This window comes from Neolamprologus brichardi, chromosome 22 (genome assembly GCF_056152115.1).
Source record: "Neolamprologus brichardi isolate AB-2024 chromosome 22, ASM5615211v1, whole genome shotgun sequence".
NCBI classification, from domain to species: domain Eukaryota; kingdom Metazoa; phylum Chordata; class Actinopteri; order Cichliformes; family Cichlidae; genus Neolamprologus; species Neolamprologus brichardi.
The window spans coordinates 24,769,665-24,784,608 of record NC_142124.1 but is presented as its reverse complement, the minus strand read 5'-3'; the positions used below and the strand labels follow the sequence as shown (position 1 = coordinate 24,784,608).

Sequence of the window (14,944 nt, the reverse complement as noted above, 5' to 3'; positions counted from 1 at the left end):
TATTTGGTAGAATCCATCTTGATCAAGCTAGTTTTATCCAGTCAAAAATTCTGTAGTCATAGGAGCACTATATATTCCTTCCTCTTGAACAATATGGATTTAGCTACAAATGTTTTGAGTTTATTAGGCTTCTATTTGTTAATGCCAAATGGACTGGTACTTATGTAGTGCATTTATACTCAATTTGGGCACTCAGAGCACTTTCTATTATAAGTCTCATTCATCCAGTCTCACACACACATTCATATAGTGCAACATTTGCTGAACATTTGGACTTCAGGTTGGCTGTAGCTTGAGAGGTAGAGCAGATCATCTAATAATTTTAAGGTTGGTGGTTGATCCCTGTCTGCTCTAGCCTGCACGCCAAAGCGCCTCGGGCAAGATACTGGAACATTCCGACGCGATCACTGCAGTCTGAATAGTCGGTAGAAAGCACGTCATAAGAACCACATCATTTATAATTTACAAGGAAATTTCAACCGATTGGAGTAGCTGGGGAATGAACCACCAACCTTTCGATTGCTCGACAACCTGCTCAACCCGATCCACAGCCACTGATAATATAAAAACACTGCCATTATTTCCACAGCATTTTGACTCATGTAGACATGCTGCACAGCTGCTGTTACCTGTTGGATCAGTGATTTCCAAGGGATACAAATAGGAGATATGCACTATAAGATAATGCTGCACACAGTAAATGATCACCTGGACAAAGTCTGAGGCACTTCATCAGACTCGATATCTCTTGAGAACAGCTGAGTTTTAATAGCCTAAACACGGTGTTACTTATTACAAACTTAATATTTGCATATAGTCACTCTTTTGGATAAGCTCAATAAGGATAGAGAAAGATGGAAATACATATTTATAACTTTATAGGGAAAGACCAATAAACTCACAATAAATTATCTCCAATAAGCTCTCACATGCAAGAATCTTTTGACGTACATGATAAGACAAATACTGTAGTTTTATTGCAGATTAAAGCATCAACTTGCTGTACTCCCAAATCTTCTCTGGTGGCATCTTTCCCTTTCTACCCTCACGTCCCATCTTGTTTTTCTAATTTTAGCTCTTCAGGTACCTTTTTTAGTTTCTTCTTCTGTTGTCATGTTTTGGACCCATCTCAAATCCCCAACACACAGATACTTACCTGTGAGGAGGCGGCTGGCTCGGTGACCGTGACCTCATTCTGACCATGTCGGAACGGGAGCAGTGATTGGGAGAAATCACTTGCTCTGGCACTGAGAGGGTGGAGCTATGGAATTCGCGCCCATTCTGTCTGTAGTCTGCACACAGAGAAACAGAGCAGGAGTTCAGCCATCAACCCTGACTCAGTTATTTTGTAATCTCAAGTTATGCACATTTATGTCATAATCCTCAAATGGTTTACCTTAAGCAGTTTGAGGAACTTATAAAATGATTAGATTCCCATTGTCTTACAGCAGCATGTTTTTAATCCACTTGAGCCAGCTAGTATTCTCTCCTGTATCCTTTAAAATGAGACTGCAGTGAATGATGGGATATGGAGTTTACCTGATATCACCCCAATGCCGTCTTCACAGTCATAATCTGAAAACTCGCTGTCACTGATCCTCTGAGACCCTGCAGATGGAGAGAGGGAGGACATTTAAGCCTGTAAGCAGCTCATCTGTAATCTTCTACAAGAAGGTTAACAAATCTAACACTCCAGACCGAACAGCCAGAGGACAAACCAGTTAACGCAGGAGCAATAAAAGACACATTCATCTGATATTGCACACAGACTCCCTTAAACCTTTTACAACTCCTTGACCAGAACCTTTTCATCCACATCCACATCAGCCTTTAACAAATGCGTGAAATTTAGCAGCAGTCAGAGTATCGGACTGAATGCTGAAATTAATAATTTTCTGGCCACACAAAGGCCAGCATGTTTATACACAAATAAGATTTCTGTATTAGTCCCAAAAGTGAAGCAGAGTGCTCTGAGTTTGATGATAGGTGGCTGCATGAGAGATTAAGGTACTAGAAAGAGAACATTTATAGATGGCATCATGAGTGTGTATCAGTGTACCAAAATGAAGTCAACTTCCTGTTAAAGCATAAAAACAACCAAACAAAAGTTCCAAAGAGGAAAGTAGAGATGAGTGTGTCACTTGCTCTCATCTTTTAAAGAGAAATGTGGAGCAATAAAACCTATCCAGCAAAGATCAGCTGGAAGAAAAATATAAAGAGCGATAGAACACCTGTGGGAATTTGAGCAGCACTGACCTCCTCCGTCCTGAGGAGTCCATGCTCACGACTTTAACATGAGTCTCTCTGCAGAAATAAAGCTGGACATAACAACTGCATCATTGTTATAGAAATGATGCAGTGATCACTTCTGTTCTCTGATTTATTTTTCTGTTGTGAACTCCAGATCAGCGATGGGTCATATTTTGTTCCACGGGGCCATACAGTGCTATCAATAACATAAATGAAGTCCAACTCACAGGATAATTGAACTAAAACACAGTTACAGGTTACAATGGCAATACTGACAAACAAAAATCTGCCTTCAAAATTAAGCAACATTTTGACCAGCTATCTGATATGTACCACTGGTTAGGTCATTGTAGCCGTTCACCTGAGGATGTCCAACCATAAAACTCCTCATAAAACTGTGTCTTAGTTGTTGTTTTTTTGTTTTAAGAAGTTGAATTGGGCTGACCATATGTTCATATATTCAACATCCTACACCTACAACGTCCATTTGACTCCTCCTGGTACAACATCAAAGATCTCCCACAAGAAGATCCAGAACTCCCTTGAGAGATTTACCAATAATCCATTGAACAGTCTGTCCAGAACCTTTTCATGCACAGTTTGACATATCTTCAAGTATTATATGGAACCCAATAACCTTCTGGATGCACTCGCTCTAATCAATCATTCCAGGATCCAGGCAGCTAGTTCTGTTCTAGTCCCTCAAAGATCAAACCCTAATCATCAAGTTTTGAGTAGCTGAGGTACAGATATTTCAAGAACTACGTCTCCCATGATTTGGCTACATAATATCTTTCATGAGAGCTTTCTGCCTGGTAAAACAACATTTAATTACATCACTATGATATGATCAGGCAGGGCTATATTTGTGCAGCAATTATCAATCAATGACTTATTAAAACTATAAATACTAAATAGCACAGGAAATGGATAGCTTAGCATCACACAGGGAAATGCCATAGAGGTCAGCATTAGCAACAGAGGGTCAGAAGCTCACTCGTGCATACACACACACACACACGAGGGCGCACGTTTTTACCTGAGTTATAGTAATGACCTTTGTCTAGCAAAGCGTTGTGGATGATTTAAAATAAAGAAAAACAAATGAAACAAAAAGAAGAAGAAGAAGACGTTAACAATAAAGCATAATAAACAAATAAAGAAATGAATGAGAGGACTGGTGTTGGATTGGATCTGCCAGAGGCCTGCTCTGCTGTGACTGGTTGTTAGGTTGTTGGACTAAACATTCACTGATGAAACAAGCCCAATCCAACATTCTTTCATTTTGAGCTTTTCTACAATTGACTTCAGGGGCATACACGTAGGAAGAGCCCAGCAGCAACGTGGCAAGCAGAGACCATCGTGTTAGTGAAGCAAAGTGAGTGTATACCGAGGTTTTTTCTCCCTTTTTCTTTGCTACTACCAGCTGACTACCAACAGAAACAAAGGCTACCATTGATAAACATATTAGAGGGTTACCTCAGCAACCAGAGGCTGGACTCTCCATTAAGTCTGCAAAAACATGAATGTCAAGTTTTGGACTCCTTCACTCATTTGACTCTCGTCAATTTTTCGCAACAAATCTCAGAGTTCACCTTTCTCCTCTGACTCTATAACATGGTAAGGTCAGGGTTGTTTCAAATGTATTCCTTTCAGCAAGTTGGAATTTTTACATATTTCTAAAACTCCTATTCCCCTGTCAGCATCAAACCAGTTTGAACAAAACTTTAGCAACCGACTCATTTTCCAGTGATCAGAGCATATATCAACTACAGTGAAATTACCAGTCCCAGCAGAGGAGAGCATCCCTCCAAATGATCCATCAAATAACATGTTGTTGTGTGAGGTTGTGACACAGGTTTATTGTGTGTGTGCGAGAGAGAGAGTGTGTGTCTTACTCTGCAGCCTCCTGCTGCTGTGTGTGTGCTCAGCCTGCAGTCCTCTCCTCTGCAGGTAGGGGGAGGCTTTGGGCAGTGGCAGTGAGGAAACGTCATGAAGCTGCAGTTTGTACCAGTGAGGCTGATCGTCGAGCAGAGCCGACTCCATCTCTATCAGGATCTGACTCAGGAGAATGAATGCAAAACATACAGAGAACATACAGAGAACATACAGAGAACACTAAGAATATACAGAGTATGTAGAAAGGAGAACGAATAAAGAACAGGGAGCAAATACATGGACCTGTTTTAACATTTTCAGTGCTAATTGACACTAGAATCACAAAGGGGGTCACTTTGACCCCTTGGCATTTTCAAATTCTGTTAAATTAAAATTCCATCATCTCAGACTTCATGACTTTTCCGAAAATGTGTTTAATCATCTGTGAATTTAGGGGTGTGTGGGACAAGAAAAAAATCACGATCACTTATATTCAGAACTGCAGAGGACGTTATTCTGACCCCAATAAGTAATGTAAGACAACAAGGGACACTGGGTTGCCTAGCAACATGCATCATTTATTGGTATTTTGATATGTAGGCTGCAATAAGATGAACCAGTGCTAGGGATCTATAGTTCGATAAAAACTGAATAATTACTGCAGGACTGAACAGTAGGAATGGGTAACGGTATCCGGTGCCATTATTATCTAACAAAAATGGTAGTAACCAGACCGAAAAGCAGCGCACATTTTGGTGCTTTATTTCGGTGCTTTTTTTTCCTGAGATATCATACACTTTGGATTCTAGCCAATCATTTTACCTTTCCAAGGATAGTAGGCGGGCCCAGGTACATACGTTCTTTTAAAGCAGAGCTACAGATTAAAAATGCCCAAGGCGAAGCGGTCAAAAGTCTGGCTGTACTTCACAGCAAAAGATGCAAACTCAGCAGCCTGCAACAAGTGCTTTAAGGTGATACTGTGCAAAGGAGGTAACACCTCGAATCTGATGAAACACCTGGCGACGCATAGCGTTTTCTTAAAAGTTGAGAAATGCACCATATTTGATAGCTTGCTGCAAGACCTCACACCGAGCACATCTACTGCGGGTGTGGTGCCTGTTATCGACCCGGAGTTAGCAACATCCCCCAAGAACCCAAAGAGGAGAGTCCTGGCTCCTAGCCCTGCCAGTGTAGCAGAAATGATGATGGATGATGATGGCAGCAGCAGCCGTTCTTCTCTGGGTGAGTAGCTTAATGTTGTTTGTGTGTAATTTACATTGAGCAGGCTAACCACGTTATTAAATTAATGCATGTAAGGTAAACTAGCAAACACCGTCGTAGTTACATGCGGCTGTCTTCTTGTTTGATGGCAGATACTCCCTTCACCCTGGCCAAAAAGGCTAAAATGACCAAAGAAAAAGTGGAAAACAGCTAAACATGAGAGGTTTTTGGACAAAGTTTGTGTTTTTTCCATTGTTTGAGCACTGCTTCCAGCCAAGTGATACCATATATGCCTTAATGTATATACCATATATATAATGTTCTTCCTCTACCCCCCCATTTTTGCACATGTCGAGGAGCGTGTCAGGTTACATTTCACTGTGTGTTATACTTGTATAACTATGCATGTGACAGATAAAGAACCTTGAACCTTATAGCTGCAGAAAAGGCTAACATTGTTATCTTTTTACTTAAAAACAGCTAAACATGAGAGGTTTTTGGACAAAGTTTGTGTTCTCCATTCTTTAAGCACCGGTTTGAGTACTGTTTGAGCACCGGCACCATTTCAAAAGTACCGGTTTGGCACTGGTATCGGATAAACCCTAAACAATACCCATCCCTACTGAACAGGTGATGGATATGATGTCAAGGCAAGGCAGAGTAGGTCAGAACTGAACTGTTAAAGGTTCTTAGTTTAAAGAGTTTTTCCCATATCCTCTCCATTGTTCTGTATTGTTCATGGGTTCTCACCTCTCCCAAGAACTGGCTCTCCTCCTCTCGGACTCGAGCTTGGTCCCAGACTGTCAGCTCAAGCATTCGCTCTCTGAACTCACGTCGATGGACCGGAGAGTACATGAAGGTTTGGTTCCACCGAGGTTCCAATGACTTCTTCACTGTCTTTGTCCTCCGCTTACTCTTATCACTGTTAAAAGAGGAAGGTACAACTAACAGCCAATCACAGAGAATAGTCCACTACTGGTTTTAAAGGATATCAGAAGTTCTACAGTTTTACTTTTCAAGGAACCTCTGAGCCATAAAATACTGGTCTTTGATTGCTTTTTCACCTTCTATCTGGCAGGAAATAGATCTTGACGTATGGGTTCCGGGGTCGGCCGTCATCCCGAGCAGGAAGTTCTTTGGCTCCAAGAACGGTGACAATCAGTTGGTGGCCGACTTTATCATACCATAGCTTCACCTGTAGAATACCCACAACATCATCATTAGGACACCATAGTAATACAGAAGAAGCCTGGAGAACAACAAAAAATGACCAAAGAAAAGAAGTTCCAGTCATCAGCAGGAGATACCCTGCAGAAAAGTTTTGTTAGCAGAGCAGAACAAAAGCACCTACAAATTCAAACAGACAATATAACCAATTACCAGCTGAGCCCAGTGAAACACCAGGTGATTGCTACAGAAAACACAGAGAACCCAGTAAGATGATAACCAAAAGGGGACATGAAGAAAATTGTATCAACCCATAACTGTAATGGAACCCCAAGGAGCAGCAACAGAGTCAGGACCCCTGGAAGGAACCTTAGAGAGTTTTTACAAAGCAAAAAGTAGAGGTACAAAACAGAATCTCAAAACTGCAGGGGAGCCTCAGCATGAATAGATATTGAAAAATAGTTATGGAACACAGCTAAAGGAGGCAAAATTCTTTGGAAGAGCAAAGGACCCAACAGAACAGTGCTAACAGAACTATACTGTAAAGTTCTCATATTTATATTACACTTTTTTACTCTTACCGACCGCTCAAAGTACTTTAACTACAAGGCACATTTTAGAACTGTCTTGTGTCTCTAGCCACATAAGCTGAATCATTTAGAACAACAATGGATACCCTCAGAACCACTAAAAGCAGAAACTTCGAGTACTTTGTTCTGCTTTTTCTGTGATACATTTATCTACAGCCTAAAAGACTACACTACAGAGTAAATAAAGATGAACATGCACACGCCATCCTTTTCAACTATTACCTGAATCCGGGGAACCAGAGGTTGCCTGTCCACTGTCTGAAAACACACATCACCATGGAAATGCTATTAACTGACTGCTGAGTGGCTGTCTTACGATGCAGTGCATGCTGGGTAAACTTACCGAGACCTGTCCAGACAGAACACTGGGGCTCATTGGAGATGTGACAGAGATGGATGGGCCAACTTTCTGAGAGTCAAAGGAACTGGAACCTGAACATTAAATAGACCAATTCTGAGTCAGCAGGAACTTTGTCCACTATCAGATCTATGGAAGTTCTTAATGAACAGGACAGATGTAATTTTTGTTTTTTTATAGACTCACTGGAGTTCAGCTGGACATGGGCACTCTCTACTGATCTGGAAACATCTCTGAAGAACATAGAATCAGCAACAATCTGTTACTATGATGTCCTAAGAGAAGAGAACAACCTCAGAAATATTTTCTGCCTCTCAGCTTGATCAGAGACCCACCCTATTGGTCGACACACCACCAGCTCCACCTGTGGTTCTTGTTTGGAGTCCAGGATGATGTTGTAGACCTCATTAAATGTGGCTCCTTGAAGAACCCGACCGTTCCACTCCAGAACCTGATCTCCTAAAGCAGAAAAGAAGAAAAGATAACATTGTAGAGTCCATCTAATTCAGTTTTAGCAACATCTGACTCAGTGAACAAAGTAACTAAGACCTATCGGGAAAATCAGTGTGTTTACCTGGTCTCAGGTGACCCACAGTGTCAGCCAGACTACCTTTCTTCACCTTAGTGATGAAAGCACAGAGACGACCAGACTCTGTCATCTTTCCACCGACAACCTGAAAAACACACAGCACCAAACTGTATTATCAAAAGAGGAGAATGAAGAGAAGAATAGCGAAAGAAATAGTAAAAAGAAAAGGCAGTAGAACAAAGCAGAAGAAGGCCACCTTGAGTCCCAGCAGTGCTCCTGTATCTGCAGGAACAATTCCGTCCTTCATCCTCTTGTTCAGTAGAATTCGACCAATCAGACGCTCTCCATCCTTGGAGGGTTGCCATGTGACTGGCTGCTGATGATTCACAATGGGAAACACATGGTTACTTAGCAATAACAGCAACCAACAACAGTTCCGCATTCAGAACAGGGTTTGTTTGATGGATTACTGACAAGGCAGGGCGTCAACTCACCATAGACATGGGAGCAGGCTCGCCATGCCAGGAACCATGATCCCACCATTGACTACTGTCCATGTCTCCTAGCAACCAGAAGAGGTTAAAGGTGTTTTAAAACACATACACACATGTCTTTGGCTTGTAGGAGGAAGTGGGAGTATCCAGAGAGAAGCCACAAATGCACAATGTGAACCTGCAAAATCTACACAGGAAGAACTTTTGTGGGGGTCAATCTTTTGAGGATGCCAACGATCACATTTTTGAGTGAGAAGACAGATATTTGAAAGGAGTAAACGAGGCCATCTATGTTCACTGTGAATGACCATCTTTGAACAGAGAGGATGGCTTATTACACCGTCTGCTATCTACAATGCATTCTGAGATCCTTCCCAGTTATACTGAGCCACGCCTTTCTTTATACCTTGCCTCATGTGATGAGGCACATGGTAAATGCCTCATTAACGACCCTTCTAAGGGACAACCCCGCTCTAGGGTTTTAATACCTGGGACTAAGGTAGGACCACTAACCGATGATAGATGATATATTTGCGCAGGGGCAGACTTTTTGATGGGGAGAGCAATATATTTGTGCATGGAGTGATTTGTACATTTAGAATTTATACATTTTGTTTAGAGGGAATATTTTACCTTCCTTACCTTTCTTTTCTACTTTTTGGACTATTCATTTATCTATTCATTTGAGATGCGCCAAATCAAACAAAAGACTTAAAGTTATGTTCACCGGAAGAGACATTTTGATTTTTAACATACTTTTTGTTTAATTTTGTATTTGTTGTTTGGTCGAGCGTGTATGACAGATAAACACTGGAATGTGTAAACAAAGTTATAGTGGCAAAACAAAGCCAGTTTCTCTTTGTTTTCCTTCCAACCATTGTAGGGTTTTTAATTAAATAAAATGTGTTTTTTTTTTTCTGAACACAGCCTTTCTTTCTTTCTGTTATGAGTTTGAGTAAATGAATTGCTGCATTTGGGCACACTCTGAGGAGGGTGCATTTGCTCATAGCTGGAAGACGGTGCCGTTAAAACAGCCCTATTATTTTTTCCCTTGACTGCTTCTCTTAACTTTAACCAATATTATTAGCAAAGTTACTCATGGGCAAATAAATAAATAAATCGCTCTTGTATAAACGATCAGCGAAAGGCTCAGCCTATCGTTGATGGTCGATAAATTTTACCAGTTGCCCAACATCACCTTGGACTCTCCACCGTTTGGTTTTAGAAATGAAGAAGCCTCTCAAATGAAACGTCTTCAAAGAACTTTAGGTCCAGTTGATTTTTTTTCCAAGCTCCTTAGACTCCTCATGACCTGCATGTAACCTACACAGACATCCTCTATGTACATTAACACCAACATGGAAATTTCTGAATAACGTTATCAATCAGCTGCTCAACAAGCTCAGGTTTTTGGCACCAATTATGGATCATCAACAGGAAGAATAGGAAGAACAGTTAACCTGCTGTAACCACACTTACTTACATAAATACACACGTCAATTCTCGGTTCTGGATGAGCAGAACAAAATGATGCTGCTGTAAACAGCCCATCCCTCAAAATAATCAAAATTTGATTTCAACTGTTAAAGCAGCAACTCTTCACATTAAGCAGAGCTGGTTTTAAGCAAACCAGGATGTCAATCATGTAGCAGCTCATCTGGTTCACCATCCATCACAGTTTACAGATTTTGTCTGTGAAAATAAAAATATGACCTTGAGTCATTATGGCCATTGGCCATTATGTGACCATAAGAAGTTTCTCTAAAATCGGAACAATCCTCTAGGAGCACAATCGATTCTTGTGAATTATGGATGCTGTGTTCCAACAGAGGCACTAAAAGTGAGTGGTTAATAAACCTGAACAAATTCAACAATGGATAGATAAAAAATTAATTTAGTTTCAAACATCACCAGCATTGTTTTGAAAAAAAATCACTGAAACGTCATATTTATCTCAAACAAAATGTCAAAACATGTTGATGTGTGTACTTGTAATCATAGTTCTCCAAGTTACATAGCTTTCAAATGCTTCACTCACAGGTCCGCCTGGACGCCATGAAGGACAAGGAGGAGGCTTCAAGTGAGCAAGAGGAAGATGAGTAAGAACCTGTAATCCATGTAGCAGCCTCTCCTCCTCCTCACTGGGTTTCTGTGTGCTGTTTGTCCCGAGTACTGCCTGCAGGTTGCAGAGCAGTTCATTCCTGTCAGTAATGAGATTATTGGAGTCCAATTGTCAAGTGCATGTTTGTGCCTTCAGTACTTACAGTTAGTTTGGAGAAGACCCGAAGTTGATAGAGGGGATCAACTTTGGGGGACTACTGCTACATTAACCCCGCCCCCTTTCCCCCACCTTTCCACCAGATTAGAGTTGCTGAAACAGATGCCCAAAAATCCAGAAATTTTGCAGGTAATCACCAGAAGTCTAGCTCAGCAGCATAAACAGTCTGCTGGTTAAGGACCCCGCTGTATTGTGTGGTCACACACGAGCAGGTTAGTCTACCGTGGCGTTTTCTCCTGCAGTCTGAGCTTCTATTCTTACATCTCTGCAGTGACTCTTGATAATCCAGACTCTCCTCTTTTAATCCTATTGAAGTAAAGCAAAGATGGTGATTTGGAGGTCCGACAGCACTAGAGCGGCAGTCTCATGCGCTCTAATCTGGATCAGATTGTCAAACGATGTCTCCAGGATCTTTCAGAGTTCTCCAGGAATGGAACCATCAATTTTGGTGGCGAATGTGCTGGTTTTTGTTTTGGTCTAGGTGTTCTCAGAGTGACAGTAGCAGAGATTCTGTGCTACTTAGTCTCTTCAAGATTTAAGGGGAGGAGCCAAAAGTCATATGAGCGAATCAGAGCTCATGATCTCTGACCAGGTGATTTGTGGCCCAGTAACATAAATGCAACAGATTAACCCGTCAGCATGATGTCTGATTTCCTGAGAGGGGCCATCACTTTTTCCATCACTTAATACCGTCATTAAGAAGAGGCACAACTAATGTGTCTATGCGAGCTGATTTGCGATGTGCATCGCTGGCGCGGCCATTTATTTTTTGATGCACCTTCTCAGATTAATTCACTGCGTTTCGTGCCCAGTGCTGGACTGGGACAAAAAAAAAAAAAAAAACAGCCCGGGCATTTTGACTAAAGACCGGCCCACCAGGTATTAAAGCCATAAAGCCTCTGAATGAAAACAAACGCTGTTGGTATATGTATGATTTCTATACATTTTATGTCAGATAAAAACTTTGGTTGTAAGCTTCAGATAATTATTTAATAACAGCCAGACAGTTTAAATAAGAATAAGAAAGAAAAGTATTTCTTTGTGCCCCCCTCTCCCTGTTAATGCCCCACCTGGCCCCCCTGGCAAAACTTTGCTAGATCCGCCCCTGCACAGTTACCAGCTGTCAGCTACTTAGAAAATGATCCTGGTGTTATTTGTCTCTCAGAAACAGTTCATAACTTCCCTTCAACTCATTTATGTCACCTAAAAGGTAAACCTGTTTCTCCATCACCTGTTCAGCTCTGATGATCCAGGTTTCTCCTGGTTTCATCTTCATGTTTCTCTCTCACCAGATAACCAAACCGATATCATGACCAGCAGCTTTTACAGCTGTGGCTCCAGAAAACATCAGCTGATACTAGAAATTAATATTAAATAAATTCTAACAACAGCTGATCAAGCTTAAACGTGCTGCTGTTGTTTAGTGCGACATCCGGCGGTTTCCTCTTTCTGGCACAAAGTGGGCGATAAATAAACAAGAGAGAAAAGCCGATCAGCTGATCATTGATCAGTTTCATGATTAAAGTAGCAACAGGAGAGAGAGGGGAGAGAATGAGAGAAGAAGAGGCAGCTGTGCAGCGTAACGACAGAATAAATCCAGCTTTGTGTCTTTTTCCATCCTAGACAAACTGCGTCCCTTCTCAGCTCAACACAAAATGCGTAATAATTTCTCTGAATGCGGAACGATTCCGTCTTTTTACGGGACGGTTGGCAATTCTATGGTAAAAGGTAAATGGCCTGTATTTGTATAGCGCTTTTCTAGTCCCTAGAAAAGTTAGTTCTACTAACTAACCTTATAATAAAATAAAGTTCAACATCAGTAACATCATAGCACTGACCCAGCTGTATAGAAACTCCGTCATGCTAGCTAGTACGCAGTACGGGTTATTGTAACTGACTGTAAAAAGTCAGCATAACGAAAATAAACTCCACCTAAACTTGGTTTATATCTGACCCAGGTAGACTGCAGGTCATAAATTCTTACCTGAAGTTCAGTTCACCTGACACTCGGACCGGCGGCCGCCTCGGGTCTCTGCTCCTCCTGCCTCCCCTCTCCCTCATCCACCTGCTGGCCTCCACCACTTGTTAATTTTACTGAATCTGTGGAAGCTCCGCCATAGCCACCACCAAATAAGAAGAGTTATTTTTACACACTGGCCAGCATCTGGCCAATCCACCACCTTTCATTGTTTATACCGGCCCATCAAGCAAATGCCCGGTATGCCCGATGGCCAGTACAGCTATGGTCGTGCCATCAGTTAACCCTTCGCGTGCCACAGCCTAGGGTTGCCGACCCCTGGTCTAGACTAAATACTAAATTTTGCTTTATACTGCCACTCTTCTAATGAAATTTAAAACTAATGTCTTCATATGTGGATCTCATTTTTCTCAGAACCAAAAATCAGGTAAAAACAAAACAAAACACGTAATTCTTTGTTTTTACAGTCATCAGTCCCAATCAGCCCAAATAGCAAAGAGAAATTAAAAATGCATGCATGAGTTCGGGTCTTAAATATAAGGTTGAAAAAAAGTAATTGCAACTAGGCTATTGATCAAGTAATTGTTACAGAAAATTGTGAGATATATATATATATATATATATATATATATATATATATATATATATATATATATATATATATATATATATATATATATATTTATTTATTTATTTATTTATTTATATATTAGGGGTGCAACGATACACAAAATTCACGGTTCGGTTCGATACTTTGGTGTCACGGTTCGATATTTTTTTGATACAAAAAAGTGTTCATGCCTTTTTAATTTGTCATTTATTAAAATTATAAATATATATTTTAACTCAATGGTACAGTTTTTAAATTTAATGTTGCTGAAACAACAAAGTAATAAAAAAATAAATCTATCTGATCGAGAAATCACTCATCTTTGGAAAAGAGAGTTTATTACAGAGAAATGGTTCTTTCCAAAATAAAAGCTATACTATACGCTTCTTCTGGGCTATATTCTCAGCAGCATATTAAACATATCAGGTCCCCATAAGGAGAATCATGTGCTAACGGCTGTCTAAATGACTCGGGTAAAGTTTGTAGCATGCCTGCTTGTTGTTTTTGTCTGCTTCCACTTGTCTTTGCACTAGGATGATGTCGGAGTAAATGTGCAGTCATATTCGTTGTGTTCCCACTAGTGCTGTCAGCGTTAATCTCGTTAAAATGACGTTAATGCCACAACACGGCAAATCACCGTTAACGAGCTACCGCGGATCGCCCCGTGCGTGGGGCTGGACGGCTTCAACAAGTTAAGGAGCTAACTGCGCTAACGTACTAGTTCCCACCAATGTAATTGAGCATTGCGTGGCACATCCAACATACTGTTTTACTTTTACTTCAGGGTCATAGTCACATGAAAACCAAAATAGTTCCAAACGCCAGATCTGAATGAGGGTGGGGGAGGTTCAATTTGCCATGTTGCAAGGAGAGCTTAACTTCTGTCTGCTAGCTTGCCCTGCGCTCAGTGAATCTGCGTTCGACTACGCCTAGGCTGCACTGTCGAGCGCAGATCCACTGAGCGCTCAACACAGACAGCACCGTCAGAAGGAAAGTTGATAAAATAAATTTAAAAATTTGTATTATTCGATACATATGCGTACTGAACCGAAAGCACTGTATCGAACAGTTCAATATCGATACGAGTATCGTTGCACCCCTAATAAATAGTTTCACTCCCTACAAGGAAGAGGAGTCGCTTCCCCGCTCACACACACACACACGCACGCACAACATTCCTACAAGTGTATTCACTGTATCCACTGTTGTATTACCTTTGTATATAAATAAAGACCAGAGAAGTGGCAGAGCGCGAGTCCTTGAGCCACACTCTCAGGTGCAAGCGCTCTGTGACTGCCCTTGCAAGTAAAAACTGCAGTGTGTGTGTTTTTATCAGTTTTCAGCATTATTTTGTTATCGTTTTTATCATTAACTTGGTTTTCCTGGGTCTTTTCACATGTGTTATGAAAAAATCTTCTTTTTTCGGTACCGGTACTAGTTTTATTTTGTTGTATTTATCCGCGACACCTTAAAGGCCGGTCCGTGAAAATATTGTCGGGCATAAACCGGTCCGTGGCGCAAAAAAGGTTGGAGACCGCTGTACTAAATGAAGAAGCGTTTCCAATAGATTTGTCGGGTTTCCCCGTCAAAG

General features: G+C 41.0%; 1 protein-coding gene across 6 annotated transcripts in view; it reads right to left on the bottom strand.

Annotated features, from left to right (window-relative positions):
- LOC102800178 (regulating synaptic membrane exocytosis protein 2-like) overlaps window positions 1-14,944 on the bottom strand; it is a 56,027-nt gene that overhangs the window by 27,026 nt on the left and 14,057 nt on the right. For 2 of the 6 annotated variants that reach the window (XM_087835544.1, XM_087835541.1), the window contains 13 exons: window positions 8,488-8,555; window positions 8,250-8,369; window positions 8,039-8,138; window positions 7,800-7,923; window positions 7,651-7,697; window positions 7,450-7,538; window positions 7,329-7,364; window positions 6,414-6,544; window positions 6,100-6,271; window positions 4,149-4,308; window positions 3,290-3,313; window positions 1,540-1,608; window positions 1,157-1,292 (listed from right to left, as the gene is read on the bottom strand). In XM_087835544.1, coding sequence (XP_087691670.1) covers window positions 1,157-1,292; window positions 1,540-1,608; window positions 3,290-3,313; window positions 4,149-4,308; window positions 6,100-6,271; window positions 6,414-6,544; window positions 7,329-7,364; window positions 7,450-7,538; window positions 7,651-7,697; window positions 7,800-7,923; window positions 8,039-8,138; window positions 8,250-8,369; window positions 8,488-8,555 — 1,276 coding nt within the window. The remainder of the gene's footprint in view (window positions 1-1,156; window positions 1,293-1,539; window positions 1,609-3,289; window positions 3,314-4,148; window positions 4,309-6,099; window positions 6,272-6,413; window positions 6,545-7,328; window positions 7,365-7,449; window positions 7,539-7,650; window positions 7,698-7,799; window positions 7,924-8,038; window positions 8,139-8,249; window positions 8,370-8,487; window positions 8,556-14,944) is intronic. The other 4 variants (XM_087835542.1, XM_087835545.1, XM_087835543.1 and 1 more) reach the window with 2 other exon arrangements.